The sequence below is a fragment of the Bos indicus genome, chromosome 3, assembly GCF_029378745.1.
Source record: "Bos indicus isolate NIAB-ARS_2022 breed Sahiwal x Tharparkar chromosome 3, NIAB-ARS_B.indTharparkar_mat_pri_1.0, whole genome shotgun sequence".
Classification (NCBI taxonomy): Eukaryota; Metazoa; Chordata; class Mammalia; order Artiodactyla; family Bovidae; genus Bos; species Bos indicus.
In genome coordinates, this window is record NC_091762.1 from 1,641,523 (window position 1) to 1,660,550 (window position 19,028).

Genomic DNA, 19,028 nt, shown 5'->3' on the forward strand with positions numbered 1-19,028 from the left:
AGGAAAAGCAGCGGAAGAAATCCCCTCTCTCACAGACACCAGGCAGACACGCCCAAGTCTATTTTAGTCAGAAGAAATACGTTCTTAAAAATAGGGTTTTTGTTTTTTTTTCAGTATTGAAAAGAGAAAATCATTTTATATAGATATATAATTATCTATATATATATGTAACACATGAATTATTTAATAAAAATACACATATATAAAAATATTTTCCCTCTCTCTGAACTTTCTCTGCCTCTCGCTGCCTCTGTCTCTGTCTCTCTATATATGTATACATATACATGCATATGTGTTATTGTTCAGTCACTAAGTCACGTAGGACTCAGACCCCATGGACTGCAGCACAGCCAGGCTCTTCTGTCCTTCACCGTCTCCTGGAGTTTGCTCACATTTATGTGCATTGAGTTGGTCATGCTGTCTAACCATCTCATCCTCTGCTGCCTGCTTCTTTTGCTTTCAGGCTTTCCCCGCATCAGGGTCTTTTCCAGTGGGTCAGCTCTTCGGCCAAAGTACTGAAGTTTCAGCGTTAGCATCTGTCCTTCCAGTAAGTATTCAGAGTTGATTTCCTTTAGGATTACTGGTTTGATCTCTCTCCTTGCAGTCCAAGGACTCTCAAGAGTCTTTTCCAACACTACAATTCAAAAGCATCAATTCTTTGATGCTCAGCCTTCTCTCACATCCATACATAACTACTAGAAAAACCATAGCTTTGACTGTATGGACCTTTATCAGCAAAGCGATGTCTCTGTTTTCTAGATTTGTCATAACTTTCCTTCCAAGGATCAAGCATCTTTTAATTTCATGGCTACAGTCACTGTCTGCAATGCTTTTGGAGCCCCCCAAAATAAAATCTGTCAGTGTTTCTACTTTATCCCTTCTATTTGCCATGAAGTGATGGGACCTAATGCCATGATCTTAGTTGTTTGAATGTTGAGCTTCAAGCCTACTTTTTCACTCTTCTCTTTCACTTTCATCAAGAGGCTCTTTAGTTCCTCTTCACTTTCTGCTGTTAGAGTGGTATCATATGCATATCTGAGGTTGTTGATATTTCTCCCAGCAATCTTGATTCCAGCCTGTGCTTCATCCAGTCCAGCATTTCCCCTGATGTACTCTGTAGAGAAGTTAAATAAGCAGGGTGACAGTATACAGCCTTGACAAACTCCTTTCCCAATTTGGAACCAGTCGGTTGTTCCATGTATGGTTCTAACTGTTGCTTCTTGACCTATATACGGTTTCTCAGGAGACAGGGAAGGTGGTCTGGTATTCCCATCTCTTAAAGAATTTTCCACAGTTTGTTGTGATCCACACAAGTCAAAGACTTTGGCATAGGCAATGAAGCAGAAGTAGATGTTTTTCTGAAATTCCCTTGCTTTCTCTATGATCCAACAAATGTTGACAATTTGATCTCTGATTTCTCTGCCTTTTCTAAACCAAGCTTGTTTAGAGGTTCAAAATTTGGAGATCCTCAGTTCATGTACTGCTCATGTCTAGTTTGAAGGATTTTTAACATAACCTTTCTAGCATGTGAAATGAGTGCAATTGTATGGTAGTTTGAACATTCTTTGGTATTGCCCTTCTTTGGGATTGGAATGAAAACTGAGCTTTTCCAGTTGTGTGGCCACTGCTGAGTTTTCCAAATTTGCTGACAAGTTGAATGCAGCACTTTAACAACAATCCTATTTTAGGATTTAAAATAGCTTAGGTGGAATTTCATCATCATCTCCTCTATCTTTGTTCATAGTAATTCTTCCTAAGGCTCACTTGACTTCACACTCTACTCCAAGATGTCTGGCTCTATGAGAGTGACCACACTTTCATATGAGAGTGGTTATCTAGGTCATTAAGACCTTTTTTGTACAATTCTTCTGTGTTTTCCTGCCACCTCTTCTTAATATCTTCTGCTTCTGCTAGGTCTTTACTGTTTCTGTCCTTTTTAAAAAAATTTCTTTTTAAATTGAAGGATAATTGCTTTATAGAATTTTGTTGTTTTCTGTCAAACCTCGACATGAATCAGCCATAGGTATATATTTATCCCCTCCCTTTTGAACCTCCTTCCCATCTCCCACCCCATTCCACCCCTCTATATTGATACAGAACCCCTGTTTGAGTTTCCTGAGCCATACAGCAAATTCCCATTGGCTATCTGATTTACACATGGAAATGTAAGTTTCCATGTTACACTTTCCATACATTTCACCCTCTCCTCCCCCCTCCCCATGTCCATAAGTCTATTCCCTGTTTCTCGATTGCCACCCTGTAAATAAATTCTTCAGTATCATTTTTCTAGATTCCTTAATATTCATTAGAATATGATATTTATATTTCTCTTTCTGACTCACTTCATTCTGTATAATAGGTTCTAGTTCATCCACCTCATCAGAATTGAGTCAAATGCATTCCTTTTTATGGCTGAGTAATATTCCATTGTGTATATGTACCATAACTTCTTTATCCATTCATCTGTTGATGGACATCTAGGTTGCTTCCATGTAATATTGTATTAGTGCTGCAATGAACAATGTGATACATGTGTCTCTTTCAATTTTGGTTTCCTAGGAGTGGGATTGCTGGGTCATATGGTGGTTTTATTCCTAGGTTTTTAAGGAATCTCCATACTGTCTCCCATAGTGGCTGTATCAATTTACATTCCCACCAACTGTGCAAGAACATTCCCTTTTCTCCACACCCTCTCCAGCATTTATTGTTTGTAGACTTTTTGATGATGGCCATTCTGACCAGTGTGAGGTGATATCTCACTGTAGTTTTGATTTGCATTTCTCTAATAATGAGTGATGTTGAGCATCTTTTCACGTGTTTGTTAGCCATCTGTATGTCTTCTTTGGAGAAATACCTGTTTAAGTCTTTTCCCCACTTTTTGATTGGGTTGTTTGCTTTCCTGGCATTGAGTTGTATGAGCTGCTTATAATTTTGGAAATTAATCCTTTGTCAGTTGTTTCACTTGCTATTATTTTCTCGCATTCTGGGGGTTATCTTTTCACCTTGCTTATAGTTTCCTTTGCTGTGCAAAAGTTTTTAAGCTTAATCAGGTCCCACCTGTTTACTTTTGTTTTTATTTCCATTACACTAGAATGTGGGTCATAGAGGATCTTGCTTTGATTTATGTCATGTTCTGCCTATGTTTTCCTCTAAGAGTTTTATAGTTTCTGGTCTTACATTTAGGTCTTTAATCCATTTTGAATTTATCTTTGTGTATGCTGTTAGGAAGTGTTCTAATTTCATTCTTTTACATGTAGCTGTCCAGTTTTCCCAGCACCATTTATTGAAGAGGCTGTCTTTGCCCCATTGTATATTCTTGTATCCTTTATCAAAAATAAGATACCCATAGGAGCATGGCTTTATTTTTGGGCTTTCTATCTTGTTCCATTGGTCTATATATCTGTTTTTGTGCCAGTACCATACTGTCTTGATGACTGTAGCTTTGTAGTGTAATCTGAAGTCAGGAAGGTCGATTCCTCGAGCTCCATTCCGCTTTCTCAGGACTGCTTTGGCTATTCGGGATTTTTTGTGTTTCCATATGAATTGTGAAATTTTTTGTTCTAGTTCTGTGAAGAATGCCATTAGTAATTTGATAGGGACCACACTGAATCTGTAGATTGCAGTTTGGTAGTATAGTCATTTTCACAAAATCCATTCTTCCTACCCAGGAACATGGAATATTTCTCCATCTGTTTATGTCATCTTTAATTTCTTCCATTAGTGTCTTATAATTTTCTGTGTACAGCTGTTTTGTCTCCTTAGGTAAGTTTATTCCTAGATATTTAATTCTTTTTGTTGCAATGGTGAATGGGATTGATTCCTTAATTTCTCTTTCTGATTTTTCATTGTTAGTACTTAGAAATGCAAGTGATTTCTGAGTATTGATTTTGTATCCTGCAACTTTGCTAAATTCACTGATTCTCTAGTAATTTTCTGACACTATCTTTAGGGTTTTCTATGTACAGTATCATGTTATCTGCAAACAGTGAGAGCTTACTTCTTTTCCAATCTGGATTCCTTTTATTTCTTTTTCTTCTTTCATTGCTGTAGCTCAGACTTCCAGAACTATGTTGAATAATAGTGGTGAAAGTGGACACCCTTGTCTTGTTCCTGATCTTAGGGATATGATTTTAGTTTTTCACCATTGAAAATAAGGTTTGTTGTAGACTTATCATATACGGCCTTTACTATGTTGAGGTAGGTTCTTTCTATGCCCATTTTTTGAAGTTTTAATCATAAATGGGTGCTGAATTTTGTCAAAGGCTTTTTCTGCATCTATTGAGATGATCATATGGTTTTTATCTTTTGATTTGTTAATATTGTATATCACATTGATTGATTTGAATATATTGAAGAATCCTTGCATCCCTGGAATAATCCCAACTTGATCATGGTGTATGAACTTTTTGATGTGTTGCTGAACTCTGTTTCCTAAAATTTTGTTGAGGATTTTTGCATCTCCATTCATCAGTGATATTGGCTTGTAGTTTTCTTTTTTTGTGCTGTTTTTGTCTGGTTTTGGTATCAGGGTGATGGTAGCCTTGTAGAATGAGTTTGGAAGTGTTCCTTCCTCCTCAGTTTTTTGAAAGAGTTTTAGAAGGATAGGCCTTAGCTCTTCTCTAAATGTTTGATAGAATTCTCCTGTGAATCCATCTGGTCCTGGGCTTTTGTTTTTTGGGAGATTTTTGACCACAGATTCAATTTCAGTGCTTGTAATTGGATTGTTCATAATTTCTATTTCTTCCTGGTTCAGTCTTGGAAGATTGAACTTTTCTGAGACTCTGTCCATTTCTTCCAGGTTATCCATTTTATTGCCATTTAGTTGATCATAAGTCACTTATAATCCTTTGTATTTTTGCATTGTCTGTTGTAACCTCTCCTTTTTCATTTCTGATTTGTTGGTTTGATTCTTCTCTCTTTTGTTCTTGATGAGTCTGGCTAAAGTTTTGTCAATTTTGTTTACCTTTTCAAAGAAACAGCTTTTAGTTTTATTGATCTTTACTATTGTTTCTTTTATTTCTTTTTCATTTATTACTGCTTGGATCATTATGATTTCTTTCCTTCTACTAATTTTGAGGTTTTTTTTGTTCTTCTTTTTCCAGTTGTTTTAGGGGTAAAGTTAGGTTGTTTATTTGATGTTTTTCTTGTTTCTTGAGGTAGGATTGTATTGCTATAAACTGCCTCTTAGAACTGCTTTTGCTGCATCCCATAGGTTTTGAGTTGTCATGTTTTCATTGTCATTTGCTTCTAGAAATTTTTTGAGTTCCCTTTTGATTTCTTCAGTAACCTGTTGGTTATTTAGAAACGTGTTGTTTAATCTCCATGTTTGTGTTTCTTACAGTTCTTTCTTGTAATTGTTATCTAGTCTTATAGTGCTGAGGTTGGACAAGATGCATGATACGATTTCAATTCTCTTAAATTTACTGAGGTTTGATTTGTGACCCAAGATATGGTCTATCCTGGAGAATGTTCCATGTGCACTTGAGAAGAAGGTGTATTCTTCTGCATTTGGATGGAATGTCCTGAAGATATCAATGGGATCCATCTCATCTAATGTGTCATTTAAGACTGGTGTTTCCTTATTAATTTTCTGTTTTGATGATCTGCCAATTGGTGTGGGTAGGGTGTTAAAGTCTCCTACTATTATTGTGTTACTGTCAATTTCTTCTTTTATGTCTGTTAGTGTTTATCTTATGTATTGAGGTGCTCCTGTGTTGGGTGTATTTACAATTGTTATGTCTTCCTCTTGGATTGATCCCTTGATCATTATGTAGTGTCCTTCCTTATCTCTTGTAATTGTCTTTATGTTAAGGTCTATTTTGTCTGATATGAGGATTACTACTCCAGCTTTATTTTGCTTCCCATTTGCATGGAATATATTTTTCCATCCTCTCACTTTCAGTTTATATGTGTCTTGAGGTCTAAAGTGGGTTTCTTGTAGACAGTGTGTGTATATATATATATATATATATATATATATATATACATATATACATATATGTGTGTATATATATATATATATCTTGTTTTTGTATATATATATCTTGTTTTTGTATCCATTCAGCCAGTCTGTGTCTTTTGGTTAGACCATTTAATCTATTTACATTTAAAGTAATTATTGATATATATGTTCCTATTGCCATTTTCTTAATGTTTGGGGTTGATTTTGTAGCTCTTTTTTCTTCTCTTGTATTTTTTGACTATATAAGTCCCTTTAACATTTGTTGTAAAGCTGATTTTGTGGTACTGAATTCTCCTAACTTTTGCTTGTCTGAAAAGCTTTTTATTTCTCCATCAATTTTGAATGAGATCCTTGCTGGGTATAGTAATCTTGGTTGTAGATTTTTCCTTTCAGTACTTTAAATATATCCTGCCATTCCCTTCTGGACTGCAGAGTTTTTGCTGTAAGATCAGCTGTTAAGTATATGAGCTTTCCCTTGTATGTTACTTGTTGCTTCTCCCTTGCTGCTTTAATGTTTTTTCTTTGTGTTTAGATTTTATTAGTTGGATTAGTATGTGTCTTGGCATGTTTCTCCTTGGATTTATCCTGTATGGGACTCTTTGTGCATCTTGCACTTGATTGACTATTTCCTTTTCCATGTTGGGGAAATTTCAAACTATATCTTTAAAAAATTTCTCATACCCTTTCTTTTTCTCTTCTTCTTCTGGAACCCCTATAATTCCAATGTTGGTGCATTTGATATTGTCCCAGAGGTCTCTGAGACTGTTATCAGTTGTTTTCATTCTTTTTACTTTATTCGGCTCTTCAGAAGTTATTTCCACCACTTTGTCTTCCAGCTCACTGATTCATTCTTCTGCTTCAGATATTCTGCTATTGATTCTTTCTAGAGTACTTTTAATTTCATTAGTTGTGTTGTTTGTCTACGTATGTTTATTCTTCAATTCTTCTAGGTCTTTGTTAATTTGTTCTTGCATTTTATCCATTTTGTTTTCAGTTTTTGATCATCTTTGCTATCATTATTCTGAATTCTTTTTCAGGTAGTTTGCCTATTTCCTCTTCATTTATTTGGACTAATGTGTTTCTAGTTGTTCCTTCATTTGTGTAGTTTTTGTCTGCCTTTTCATTATTTTTTTTTTAACTTATTGTGTTTGAGGTCTGCTTTTCCCAGGCTTCAAGGTTGAATTCTTTCTTCTGTTTGGTTTCTGCCCTCCTAAGGTTGGCCCAGTGGTTTGTGTAAGCTTGTAAAGGGTGAGATTTGTGCTGAGTTTTTGTTTGTTTTTCCTCTGATGGGTAAGGCTGAGTGAGGTGATAATCTTGTCTGCTGATGATTGGGTTTGTATTTTTGTTTTATTTGTTGTTTAGATGAAGCATCCTGCACAGGGTGCTACTAGTGGTTGGTGATGCTGGGTCTTGTATTCAAGTGGTTTTCTTTGTGTGAGTTCTCACTATTTGATTCTCCCTAAGGTTAGTTCTCTGGTTGTCTAGAGTCTTGGAGTCAGTGCTCCCACTCCAAAAGCTCTGGGAACAAAGATTCCACAAGTGGTTTGTTATGGGATTGCTGCTGCTGCTGCTGCTAAGTCGCTTCAGTCATGTCTGACTCTGTGCGACCCCATAGACGGCAGCCCACCAGGTTCCCCCGTCCCTGGGATTCTCCAGGCAAGAACACTGGAGTGGGTTGCCATTTCCTTCTCCAATGGAGGAAAGTGAAAAGTGAAAGTGAAGTCGCTCAGTTGTGTCCGACTCTTCATGACCCCATGGACTACAGCCTACCAGGCTCCTCCATCCATAGGATTTTCCAGGCAAGAGTACTGGAGTGGGATGCCATTGCCTTCTCCTTGTTATGGGATTAAGTGAGATTAAAACAAATATCCAAAAGAGAGAAACCAAAGATGAACCCCAGACAAATGGCAATTACAAAATCAGGCAAATAATTAAAATAATGGAATATACACATATACACATATACACCCATGAGCAAAGTGAAAACGGTCCACCAACAAAAGTAAAGTACAGTAGATTGACCCAACAAACAAAGGAAATAAAAAATTATATTTACCAGTTAAGAACAAAACTAACTAAAGCACGAACTGGAAAACAAAACTAAAACAAGGTGCCAATTGGGGAATAAAGCAATGAAAATTAAACTACCAAATTGTTGATAGGAAAGGAAAGAAAGAAAGAATAGATATGCAAAGTTAAATAGAGGTAGATTAAGAAGATTTATATACATTAATGGACTCTGTGGGAGAGGGAGAGGGTGGGAAGATTTGGGAGAATGGCATTGAAACATGTAAAATATCATGTATGAAACAAGATGCCAGTCCAGGTTCAATGCATGATACTGGATGCTTGGGGCTAGTGCACTGGGACGACCCAGAGGGATGGTGTGGGGAGGGAGGAGGGAGGAGGGTTCAGGGTGGGGAGCACATATGTGCCTGTGATGGATTCATTTTGATGTTTGGTGAAACTAATACAATTGTGTAAAATTTAAAAATTAAAATACAATTAAAAAAAATAAAGGCAGAACCACAAAAAAAAAAATTAAATTAAAAAAAAAAGATTAACTGCAAGGGGAAAAGAACAGTAGGAAAGACAAAGAAAGGAATAAATATAGAAAAATATAATAGGTTTAAAAAATTAAAATTATAAAGAAGAGAAAAGAAAGAAAAAACAGAAGAAAGAAAAAAAGAAAAAGGAAAACTCCACAGAACTGCAAAAGCCCAATGTAAAGGCAAAGGTTTATAATAGCAATAAAAAAATGTTACTGATTAAAAAATAAAGCTCAAAATCTTAATTAGATTACATAGTGCCAATAAAATCAACAACTGCAACAGAGGTGGGTGGAAAGGGGAAAAAAATCCAAAGGAATCTACAGAGTGTCCAGGTTTGATGCACGATGCTGGATGCTTGGGGCTGGTGCACTGGGACAACCCAGAGGGATGGTATGGGGAGGGAGGAGGGTGGAGGGTTCAGGATGGGGAACACATGTATACCTGTGGTGGATTCATTTTGATATTTGGCAAAGCTAATACAATTATGTAAAGTTTAAAAAAAAATAAAATAAAATAAATAGGTCAAATCTTAAAAAAAAAAAAAAAACATAAAAATAATAAATGTTTTTCTTGAGTCACTGCTGTCAGAGTCCTTCCCCTCGCTGGGAGTAACAGTCCACCTCACCTCCCTCGGATGCCCTCCAACACTGTGCTGATCTCTGGACCTGCTGTGGGGGCAGCTCAGGTTCTAATCTGGTCCTACTCCTGTATGTTCTTGCCTCCAATGTCCACAGTTATCAGAACTACTGAATTTTCTTTGGTGGGAGCACTCAATGACCTTTTATACATTTCATAGACAGAGTCTGCCTAGTTGATCATGTGGATTTAATCTGCAGCTAGTACAGCTGGTGGAAAGGTTTTGGGTCTTCTTCCTTAGCCCCACTGCCCCTGGGTTTCAATTCGGGTTTTATTTCCACCTCTGCATGTGGGTCATCCACTGGGGTTTGGTCCTGAGGCTTCCCTGGAGGACTTGGGTCTGCACCTGTGAGGGCCAGGTGTGGAGGAGGTGCAGCTGCTTGGGTCGCAGGGGTTCTGGCAGCACCAGGTACTCAGGGGAGTTGGTGGCTAGGGCAGCAGGAAATACAGTGCTCTAGGAGGGCATGGCACTCCATGGAGAAGGAAATGGCAACCCACTCCAGTATTCTTGCCTGGAGAATCCCAGGGATGGGGGAGCCTGGTGGGCTGCCATCTATAGGGTCGCACAGAGTTGGACAGGACTGAAGCGACTTAGCAGCAGTAGTAGGAGAGCGTGGCAACCAGTACTGGCCAGTACACACCAGTATTTTTGCCTGGAGAACCCGCCTCCCTGACAGAGAAGGCTGGCAGACCACAGTTCACAGGGTTGCAAAGAGTTGGACACTGCTGAAGTGACCCTGCACGCATAGATGCAAGACTTTTTTGCTCGTGGCAGCTCTGCTCCAGTGAGAGTTGAGTGTGAAGGTGGCCCAGCTGCTTGGCCTGTGGGGACCCTGGCGGCGCGAAGTGTGCAGGGACACGGACTGCCTCCGCCACAGGAGTTATGGCCCTATCAGAGTCTTTTATTCGAGCCCGTTGTAGCTGGCACTCAGAACGCCTCTTTGGCCAGTCTTTCTCTGTAGCTCTGCCCATTCAGGCACATAGAGGGACCCCCCTGGCCGGGCGTCCTACTCTTGTTCTGCACATCAGTCACTTAAAGAAGCAAACTGGGTGAGGTCCTACTCTGTAGTTCAGTGCATCAGACGTTTGATGGGCCAGCCTCTCTATTCAGCTGCTGCCAATGCTGGCATGTGGGGAGAGAGAGGCTATAGTGATGGCTCCATCCCCTATGTGTGACTTAGCAGTATCGCCTTGCTTCCATGGCCACCTGGCTTTCCTCCACAGGCATTTCTTATCACAATCTCCTCCTTCACCTCCCCTCGATCTGTCTCTCTGCAGTCAACAGCAGCCCTCGCCCTGGGCTCACTCCCCAAACTCCAGCTCCCAGCCGAGCTGCGCCTTCCAGGGGACCCTCATCCGTGTCCAGGGTATGTATGGCTGCAGCAAGGACTGTCTGATTCTCATTCCACTTAAGCTGCCACAGATCAGCTGTTTCACTCTCAGCCTTAAATGTTTCTCCTCCAACTCAGACAACTACCCCGATGTGTGATCGGACCCCTGCTTTAGTTCCCCCACTCACCGAGGGCAGGTCCAATTCTACTAACACTCCTGTTTTCCCCCTTAGTTCCTTCATCCTACCAAGTTTTGCATGGTTCTATATATTCTTTTCCTCTGGTCAGGTACTCCTGTCCACTCTCAGCTGGTGTTATGCACGCACTTCTGTATCTTAAGGTGTATTCCTGATGTATCCATGGAGAGAGATGTACTCCACATCCACTGACTTCTCTGCCATCTTCAGCCCTCTTTTTCTGTCCTTTATAGTGCCCATACTTGCATGAAATGTTCCCTTGATGGCTCTAGTTTTCTTGAAGAGATCTCTAGCCTTTCCCATTACATCGTTTTCCTTTATTTCTTTGCATAGTTTATTAAGAAGGCTTTCTGAGCTCTCCCTGTTGGTCTCTGGAACTGTGACTAATTGGGTATGTCTTTCCTTTTCCCTCTTGCCTTTTTGCTTCTCTTCTTTCCTCAGCTATTTGTAAACCTCCTCAGAAAACCGCTTTGCTTTCTTGCATTTCTTTTTCTTGGCGATGGTTTTGGTCACTGCCTCCCATACAAAGTTACAAACCTTCATCCATACCTCTTCAGGCACTCTGTCTACCAGATCCAATCCCTTAAGTTTATTCATCACCTCCACTGTATAATCATAAAGGATTTTATTTAGGTCATACCTGAATAGCCTAATGATTTTCCCTACTTTCTTCAACTTAAGCTTGATTTTTGCAATAAGATGCTCATGATCTGAGCCAGAGTCAGCCCCAGGTCTGGTTTTTACTGGTTGTTAGAGTTTCTTCATCTTTGGCTGGAAAGAACATAATCAATCTGATTTCAGAATTGGCTATATGGTGATGTTCACTTGTATAGTTGTCTCTTGTGTTGTTGGACAGGGATATTTGCTTGACAAAACTCTGTTAGCCTTTGCCCTGCTTCATTTTGTACTCCAAGGCCAGACTTGCCTGTTGTTTCAAGTATCTCTTGACTTCCTACTTTTGCATTCCAATCCCCTATGATGAAAAGGAGCTTTGGTGTTCTAGAAGGTCTTGTGGGTGTTCATAGAACTAGTCAACTTCAACTTCTTCAGCACTAGTGGTTGGGGCATAGACTTGGATTACCATGATGTTGAATGTTTTACCTTGGAAACGAAGCAAGATCATTCTGTCGTTTCTGCGTATCTGAGGTTTTTGCATATTTTGTCATTTTTGGATATCTGAGATTGCACCCAAGTATTGAATTTAAGATTCTCCCGTTGACTATGAGGGCCACTCCATTTCTTCTAAGGGATTTATGGCCACAGTAGTAGATATAATGGTCATCTGGATTAAACTCATCCATTCTAATCAATTTTAATTCACTGATTCTTAAGATGTTGATGTTCACTCTTGCCCTCTCCTGCTTGACCACATCCAATACCTTGATTCATGGACTCAATATTCCAGGTCCCTGTGCAATATTGTTCTTTACAGCATCGGACTTTACTTTCACCACCAGACACATCCACAACTGAACATCATTTCTACTTTGACTCAGCTGCTTCATTCTTTCTGGAGCTATTAGTAATTGCCCTCTGGTCTTCTCCAGTAGCATGTTGGACACCTTCTGACCTGTGGGGCTCATATTCTGGTGTCATACCTTTTTGCCTTTTCATACAGTTCATAGGGTTCTCATGGCAGGAATACTGGAGTGATTCATTCCTCCAGTGAACCGTGTTTTGTCAGCAGTCTTCACTGTGACTCATCAGTCTTGGGCGGCCCCACATGGCATGGCTCCTCTTTGAGTTATGCAAGCTCCTTCAGCATGACAAGACTGTGATCCATAAAGTGGGTGTATATGTGTGCTCAGTCATGTCCAACTCTTTGCCACCCCATGGACTATAGCCCTCCAGGCTCCTCTGTCCATGGAATTTTCAAGGCAAGAATACTGGAACAAGTTGCCATTTCCTACTCTAGGGGATATTCCTGACCCAGGGATCAAACCTGTGTCTCTTGCATTATACATATTTCCATTAAAAGTTACCCTTCCTGGCCAGTTGGTGATGACAGGAAATGTCCCTCCCAGGAATAATGACTAATATTTATTATAGTAATAGCTATAAGTTTTAAAACATTTATTATTGGTCCAATTCTGTGCTAAGTGAGCTCTTATATGCATTTTTGCAATTTTAATCCTCACAGTAATTTTAGGAGCACTAGATCTACTTGTTCTATAGGTAAGAAAATTGTGATTCCTTGTAGAGCATAGCAACTACTGACTGCAGCCTGGATTTTTGGGCCCCAGATCCTAAGCTACCACTCACCCCCACTGTATAAACTCCATTCTCTCCTTGTTGAGATCCTCACGAGACCAATGCCCATCAACTCTGTGGACAGTCTCTGATCATCCCACTGGGACAGCAGTGATAGCATCAGCTCTGCTCTCCTCATTCCCACTCCACCTCCCCAGCCAGTCTTGCCTCCAAAGCTCAAGGAATGAGTTTCTCATAATGTAGGTCAGCTCAAAGTGCCTTTCAGCTCCCTTCCCCCGGCCCTCAGCTTCCTGCACAATGGGCCCCTGCCATCCTCACTTGCCCACCTAACCCACCAGGCTAATCGCCTTGTGATTCCTGAACACATAAAGCTTATTCCACCTTTGGGTCTGTGTGCTGACACTTCCCTTGCCAGGAATATTCTTCTTCCAGTTTTTCCATGGCTAGTTCCTCTTGTCACTCAGCTTAAATGTTTCCTTCTCAGAGAGGCCTTCTCAACCACTGTGGTAGGAGCTTGTCAGCCACTCCAGTACATCATCCCAGTTGTCATCTCTGCCTTACACTGATTGGTATCTGACCATTTTCTTTTTCTTTTTTTTTAATATTGTTCTGCCTTCACTGCAATGTAAGTATCAAAGGCCAGAAGCTTTGTCCATATCTTTCACCACAATGTCTAGAATAGCACCTGGCCCGTGTTGGGCCCTCAATAATTACTTATCAGGTGAATACTGCTCCATTCCTTTCCCCTTGTCCTAGAATGAGGCAACAACCGTCTTAACATAGATGACCTCCAGACAGCAGATAACCTGGAGGTTTTCCTAACATTCTTTATGTTGCTCCTCCTGCTGTGGAATTCCAGCAGCCTGGAGTGAGCAGATCCCCTCACCTCTATAGGTCAGCAGGGCTTCATCCAGGAACTCGGCTGCCTTTCGGAAATGCTGGGAGATATCCACCTCAGGAAAGTCATCCACCTCCACACCCAGGTATTGGATCTCCAGGCCAGTGTAGAATTCAGGCCCCGTGTAGACACCAGTGCCGTGAGCAGCATTCAGGATGTGAGTAATTCCCAGCCTCTTCAGCCTCCCCTTGTTCACAGCCACACTCCTAAAGAGAAAGAAGCAGGGACTTTTTTTTTTTTTTTTGCCAGCATCAGAACTAGAAAGGTACCTTACCTCTGAGATTGGGAGCCTGCTTCAGCAGGGTCAGGAGAGCCCAGCTGGGTGAAAACCACTTCCTCTGCTCCACGGTATGTCTGGGGCTTACTGCAAATATTGTTATAAAAATGGACCAGTGACCTAGTTCTAGCAAGAGAGAGAAGGGAGGGAGAGCTGGGCAGGGGAGGACAGGAGAAAGAGGAGAACAGGGCTGATGTGCAAGGAAAACATTGATTGACCGAGAAAGCTCTAGGCTAAAATTCCATGCCTTCAGGATCGACATTTATCAAGACACAAAAGTGGCAGTCAAAAATAATTATAAAATTAAGAATGTTTCACACTGATGTGGCATGCTATATTTTTCAAAGTGCTTTCATATGCGCTATTTTAATTTATCCTAATAATAAACTTAAGAAGTAGAATAACTATTCTTTTTCCTATCTGAAGATTGTAAAAATGAATCAACTATGTTTTAGGACTTGTTCCTAAGAAAAGACTCTGAACAAGAACTGGAGGTCAGGATCACTGACCGCCCAGAGCGGAAGTGGTGGAGCAGCCAGAAGTTGCCAGAGTTCCAGTCAGAAAGACTGGCAGGCAGACTTTGACAGGAGCCAGAGCCATGCTGAGGAGTTGGTGGCCATGGCGTTGGGTGAGCCACTCTACAAGTCCAAGTACATCAAGATGGCACCTGAGAACAAAGTTAGTGGCCAATCTGTATTGTGAGGAAGTCAGAACATCGTTCTCAGTGGCAAGACCATTGTGATGAACGACTGTATTATCCGAGGGGATCTGACAAATGTAAGAGTTGGACATCGTTGTGGTGTGAAAAGTCAGAGTGTCCTAAGGCCACCATTCAAGCAATTCAGCAAAGGTTGCATTTTTTCCTTTACATATTGGGGACCACATCTTTACTGAGGAAGATTGTGTGGTCAACGCAGCTCATATTGGCTCTTATGTTCACATTGGCAAGAACTGTGTGACTGAGTGCTGATGTGTCTTGAAAGGCTGTTGAAAAATTCTTGACAACACAGTATTACCCCCAGAAACTGTGGTCCCACCATTCACCGTCTTCTCAGGCTGCCCAGGACTTTTCTCAGGGGAGCTTCCAGAATGTACTCAGGAGCTGATGACTGACATCGCCAAGAGCGACTACCAACAGTTTTTGCCCTTGACACAGGTCTAATGTCTCTGCCTTGTGTCTTGAATTTGATTGAACTCTAAGATGAACTTGGGGACAAAGTGAGCCAGACAGCATCTACAAAGAGCTCTTGTGTCTTTGACACCTCCCACATTCTTTTTTTGTTGTTGTTGTTGACTTCCCTGGTGGCTCAGATGGTAAAGTGTCTGTCTACAATGCGGGAGACCCAGGTTCGATGCCTGGATTGGGAAGATCCCCTGGAGAAGGAAATGGCAATCCACTCTAGGACTATTGCCTGGAAAATGCCATGGACAGAGAAGCCTGGTAGGCTACAGCCCATGGGGTCACAAAAAGTCAGACACAACTGAGTGACTTCACTTTTCACACTCTTTTTTTGCTTGTTTGTTTAATTCTTTAGAATTTCTCAATCCTCCCAGGCTCTAAGCTCTTAAGACTTTAATAACAGAATGACTTGGAGGGTTGTCTCCAAATGCTGTGCTTAAACCATATCTATTCACTGTCACTCTGTACCATGATGTGGGGAGCATAGACTCATCTGTTTCCAGCACTCCCGCCCTTTGCCCTGCGGGCAGCCGGTGGAGCAGGGCACTCTATCCCAGTGGGGAGGTTGTGTGCAGCCCATGGCCACGAGCTGCCACAGTGAGCACCATTCGCAGGGGTCACTGTTGGCTTCCCTGCTGCTCATGCAATTGGCCAGTTGCCACAGCTGCTTGTCATTTGCAAAAAAAAAAGTGTTTGCCACTTTTCAGTGTCCAGGTTCCTCTTGGCTACTAAAACTTGCAGGGAGGGTGGTTAGTATTTCTCTTCTTTCCAAAATGACCTGATCATCTTAATTAGGGGTGAATAATTTAAGACTTTCTAGCATTCTATTCTAGCACCTTGGCTTTCATTAAAAGGGGGGCCCTTAGCATTCAGATTTTGTTTTTTGCAAAGTCCCATGTTTGAGTCTCATGTATGGATGGACTAGACTAGCAGCCACTCCTTGTCTCATGGTGTTTAGGGGCAGCAGTGTACGCCTTATTTCACTGGAGATGTAGCATTTGTGACACTTGCTTTCTGGCATTTGCCAGAAATTTCTGCATTTGCCAGAAATCTCACAGTTCAGACCAAAATATCAATACTTGGGCCCAATCTCCTATGTACATAGGGATCTCTTAAAATCATTCTGGGGGCCTGGAGTCCCGAGGAGTAGACAGAGTTGCCAGTGCTGTCCTTATCTTCTGGGTGATGGCACAATCCTTCCCGTTCTGCTCTAGTAGGAAGACTTAGAAGTGAAGGCCTGAGAAGGTCGGCCTTGCCTGATGCTCTAGTGCTACTGCGAATGGGGTAGGACAGTCCAGCCTCAAAGGTCAGGATCTAGCAGCAGCTGTCTTGACTTAATATCTGGTCTGGGGTTTGCAAAAAGAACTATGTAGTCACCTCTGCTAGTTCAATATAAAACTGCTTTCTGGTTTCTCATTTTTTATGTTTGTACATTAAAGGTGTGACACATGAAACAAACAAACAGAAGAAGAACTGGAGTTTGGGATTCCTAGTTCAGAGTTCTTTTTACTGCAGTGGGACAGGTGGGGCTTAGTTTGAAGAGCTTCTGCACACAGCGTTGCCCAAGAAGAAGCAGAGGCCTTCAGCTGGGGGTTTCTGGAGATGCCCAGAGTCTCTGTTCATCACAGTGTGAATGTTTCTGAATCTATGGAGCTAATTAGAGATCACTTGGGACTTGGTGCCCAGCTCTGGGAATTGGGTTCTGGGCAACATATTATACCATGCTGGAGTATAAGACCCAATGTCCAAAGCTATTTTACCTATTGCCTGCTTTCAGGGCCCCAAATTCCCTCCCTTATATTGGGAAAAGATCTCATTAAGAAGCCAGTAGATCAGCAAAAATGGTTTCACAAATCAGTCTTTTGTTACCAATTATGTACTGGCAAGACCATGATGAAGGAATAAGATGTGAGTGAGTTGTTTGGGGTTTTGTTCTGGATACCACTGATAAACTTTTGAAAAACAACATTTTGTTTTCTGATTATAAAAATAAATGTTTACTGTAGGATATCTATACAATTCAAAAATCACTTATAGAACCACCTCCCAGCAAGAAGTATTGTGAAATTTTTATCACATTTGTTTCTAATTTGTTGTCTATGCAAAAGCACACGTGCACACACACACACACACACACTATATCAGTTAGTATCATATCGTATATACAGGTTTTGTAACCTATCTATCCTCTTAATATATTGTGGGTATTTTCATAAGTTAGTAAATACATATAAAATCAATATTGTCAATGGCTCCAAGTGCCCCATTATATGGTTGTTACGGATGTCATGGAATAATGGTAATAGTGAGGTGTGTGCTATTGGCAAGGCTCTGGGCAGGTAGGAAGGCCCAGAGAGGGCACCTGGGGCAGCGGGGAAGGCTGTGAACGAGAGCCCTGTCAGGAGGTTGGAGGATAAACAATCATACCAGCATTTTCGCCTGGGAATCCCTGTGTGCAGATGGGTGGGCTGGGTCTTTCTCCAAGGTGGGGGCTGGAAAAATGCTCAGGCAGCATCCATTTGCTGGATGGAGCTATTGGAGCTGTTGGTCCAAGTTGGGGGAATTTCATCTCTCTTGGGCGCGACCCAGAGGGCTGGGACAAAGGCTCATGACCATCCAGCCATCAGACTCACTTCTCTGCTATGAAGACGTTGGGCCAGACCTCATCCACCTCATTCCAGGGAGCCTCTTGGCGGTCTTGGACCAAGGCCCGCTGGAGGTCCAGGATGCAGGGAGTGTTGTACAGGCTGGTGTCATCCATCTTCTCCCTGACGCGGTTGTACAGGTCCTCCACCAGCAACTGCTCGGCAGACTCCAGCATGCCTGGACACTCTGCCTCAACTCTGACCCCACGTGGCTTGAGTTCTAGGGGGAGAAGCAGCATTCTCATCAAAGAGAAAGAACACCACGACCCTCCCTGCTCCTTGGAAGAATCCACAATTGGCCCATTTTCTGCTGGGACTCTGTGTATGGGATGAATCTGATCTTCCAGGAAGGACTTAACAGGGATCAGCAGTAGCATAGATGTACTGGGGTGGGAGAAGGGACGTCAGTTTCCCTCATCTCCTCCCATATTTCTATAAAACTGGCTGATAGTTTCTTGGACCACGGTCCTTAAGTAGCTAGTATATGTCCGATTTATACTTGTAAAACCCATAGTGAAACAAAATGTATGCTTAGATGCATTTACCAGATGAATACATGACATTCTTTAGTAACATAATTCATTCCATTAGTTTGAATCCATTATGTACAGAAGGCAAATAACTGGGAAAAGTAAAATTTTCAACAGTCACTTATGCTAGATCATGTTCTAATACACCTTTAGTTTACTTATTTCATTTATTGTCTGAATGCATTACTTGGGCACAATCTCAAAAATGACAGAGTGATCTCTGTTCATTTCAAAGGCAAACCATTCAATATCATAGTAATACAAGTCTATGTGCCAACCAGTAACGCTGAAGAAGCTGAAGTTGAATGGTTCTATGAAGAGCTACAAGACCTTCTAGAACTAACACTCCAAAATGATGTCCTTTTCATCATAGGGGACTGAAATGCAAAAGTAGGAAGTCAAGAGATATCTGTAGTAACAGGCAAATTTCACCTTGGAGTACAAAATGAAGCAGGGCAAAGGCTAACAGAGTTTTGCCAAGAGAACACACTGGTCATAGCAAACACTCTCTTCCAACAACACAAGAGAAGACACTACATGTGGAATCACCAGATGGTCAATACCGAAATCAGATTGATTATGTTCTTTGCAGCCGAAGATGGAAAAGCT

At 41.2% G+C, this 19,028-nt stretch overlaps 1 protein-coding gene and 1 pseudogene across 2 annotated transcripts in view; one reads left to right on the plus strand and one right to left on the minus strand.

The window, feature by feature from the left end:
- The window catches only part of STYXL2 (serine/threonine/tyrosine interacting like 2), a 67,588-nt gene that overhangs the window by 13,505 nt on the left and 35,055 nt on the right, over positions 1–19,028 (minus strand). For both annotated transcript variants that reach the window (XM_019986465.2, XM_019986470.2), the window contains exons 4-5: positions 17,878–18,109; positions 13,776–13,993 (exon numbers count right to left, since the gene is read on the minus strand). In XM_019986465.2, the coding sequence (XP_019842024.2) occupies positions 13,776–13,993; positions 17,878–18,109 (450 nt within the window). The remainder of the gene's footprint in view (positions 1–13,775; positions 13,994–17,877; positions 18,110–19,028) is intronic.
- Positions 13,987–17,370, plus strand: LOC139180584 (dynactin subunit 5-like; annotated as a pseudogene).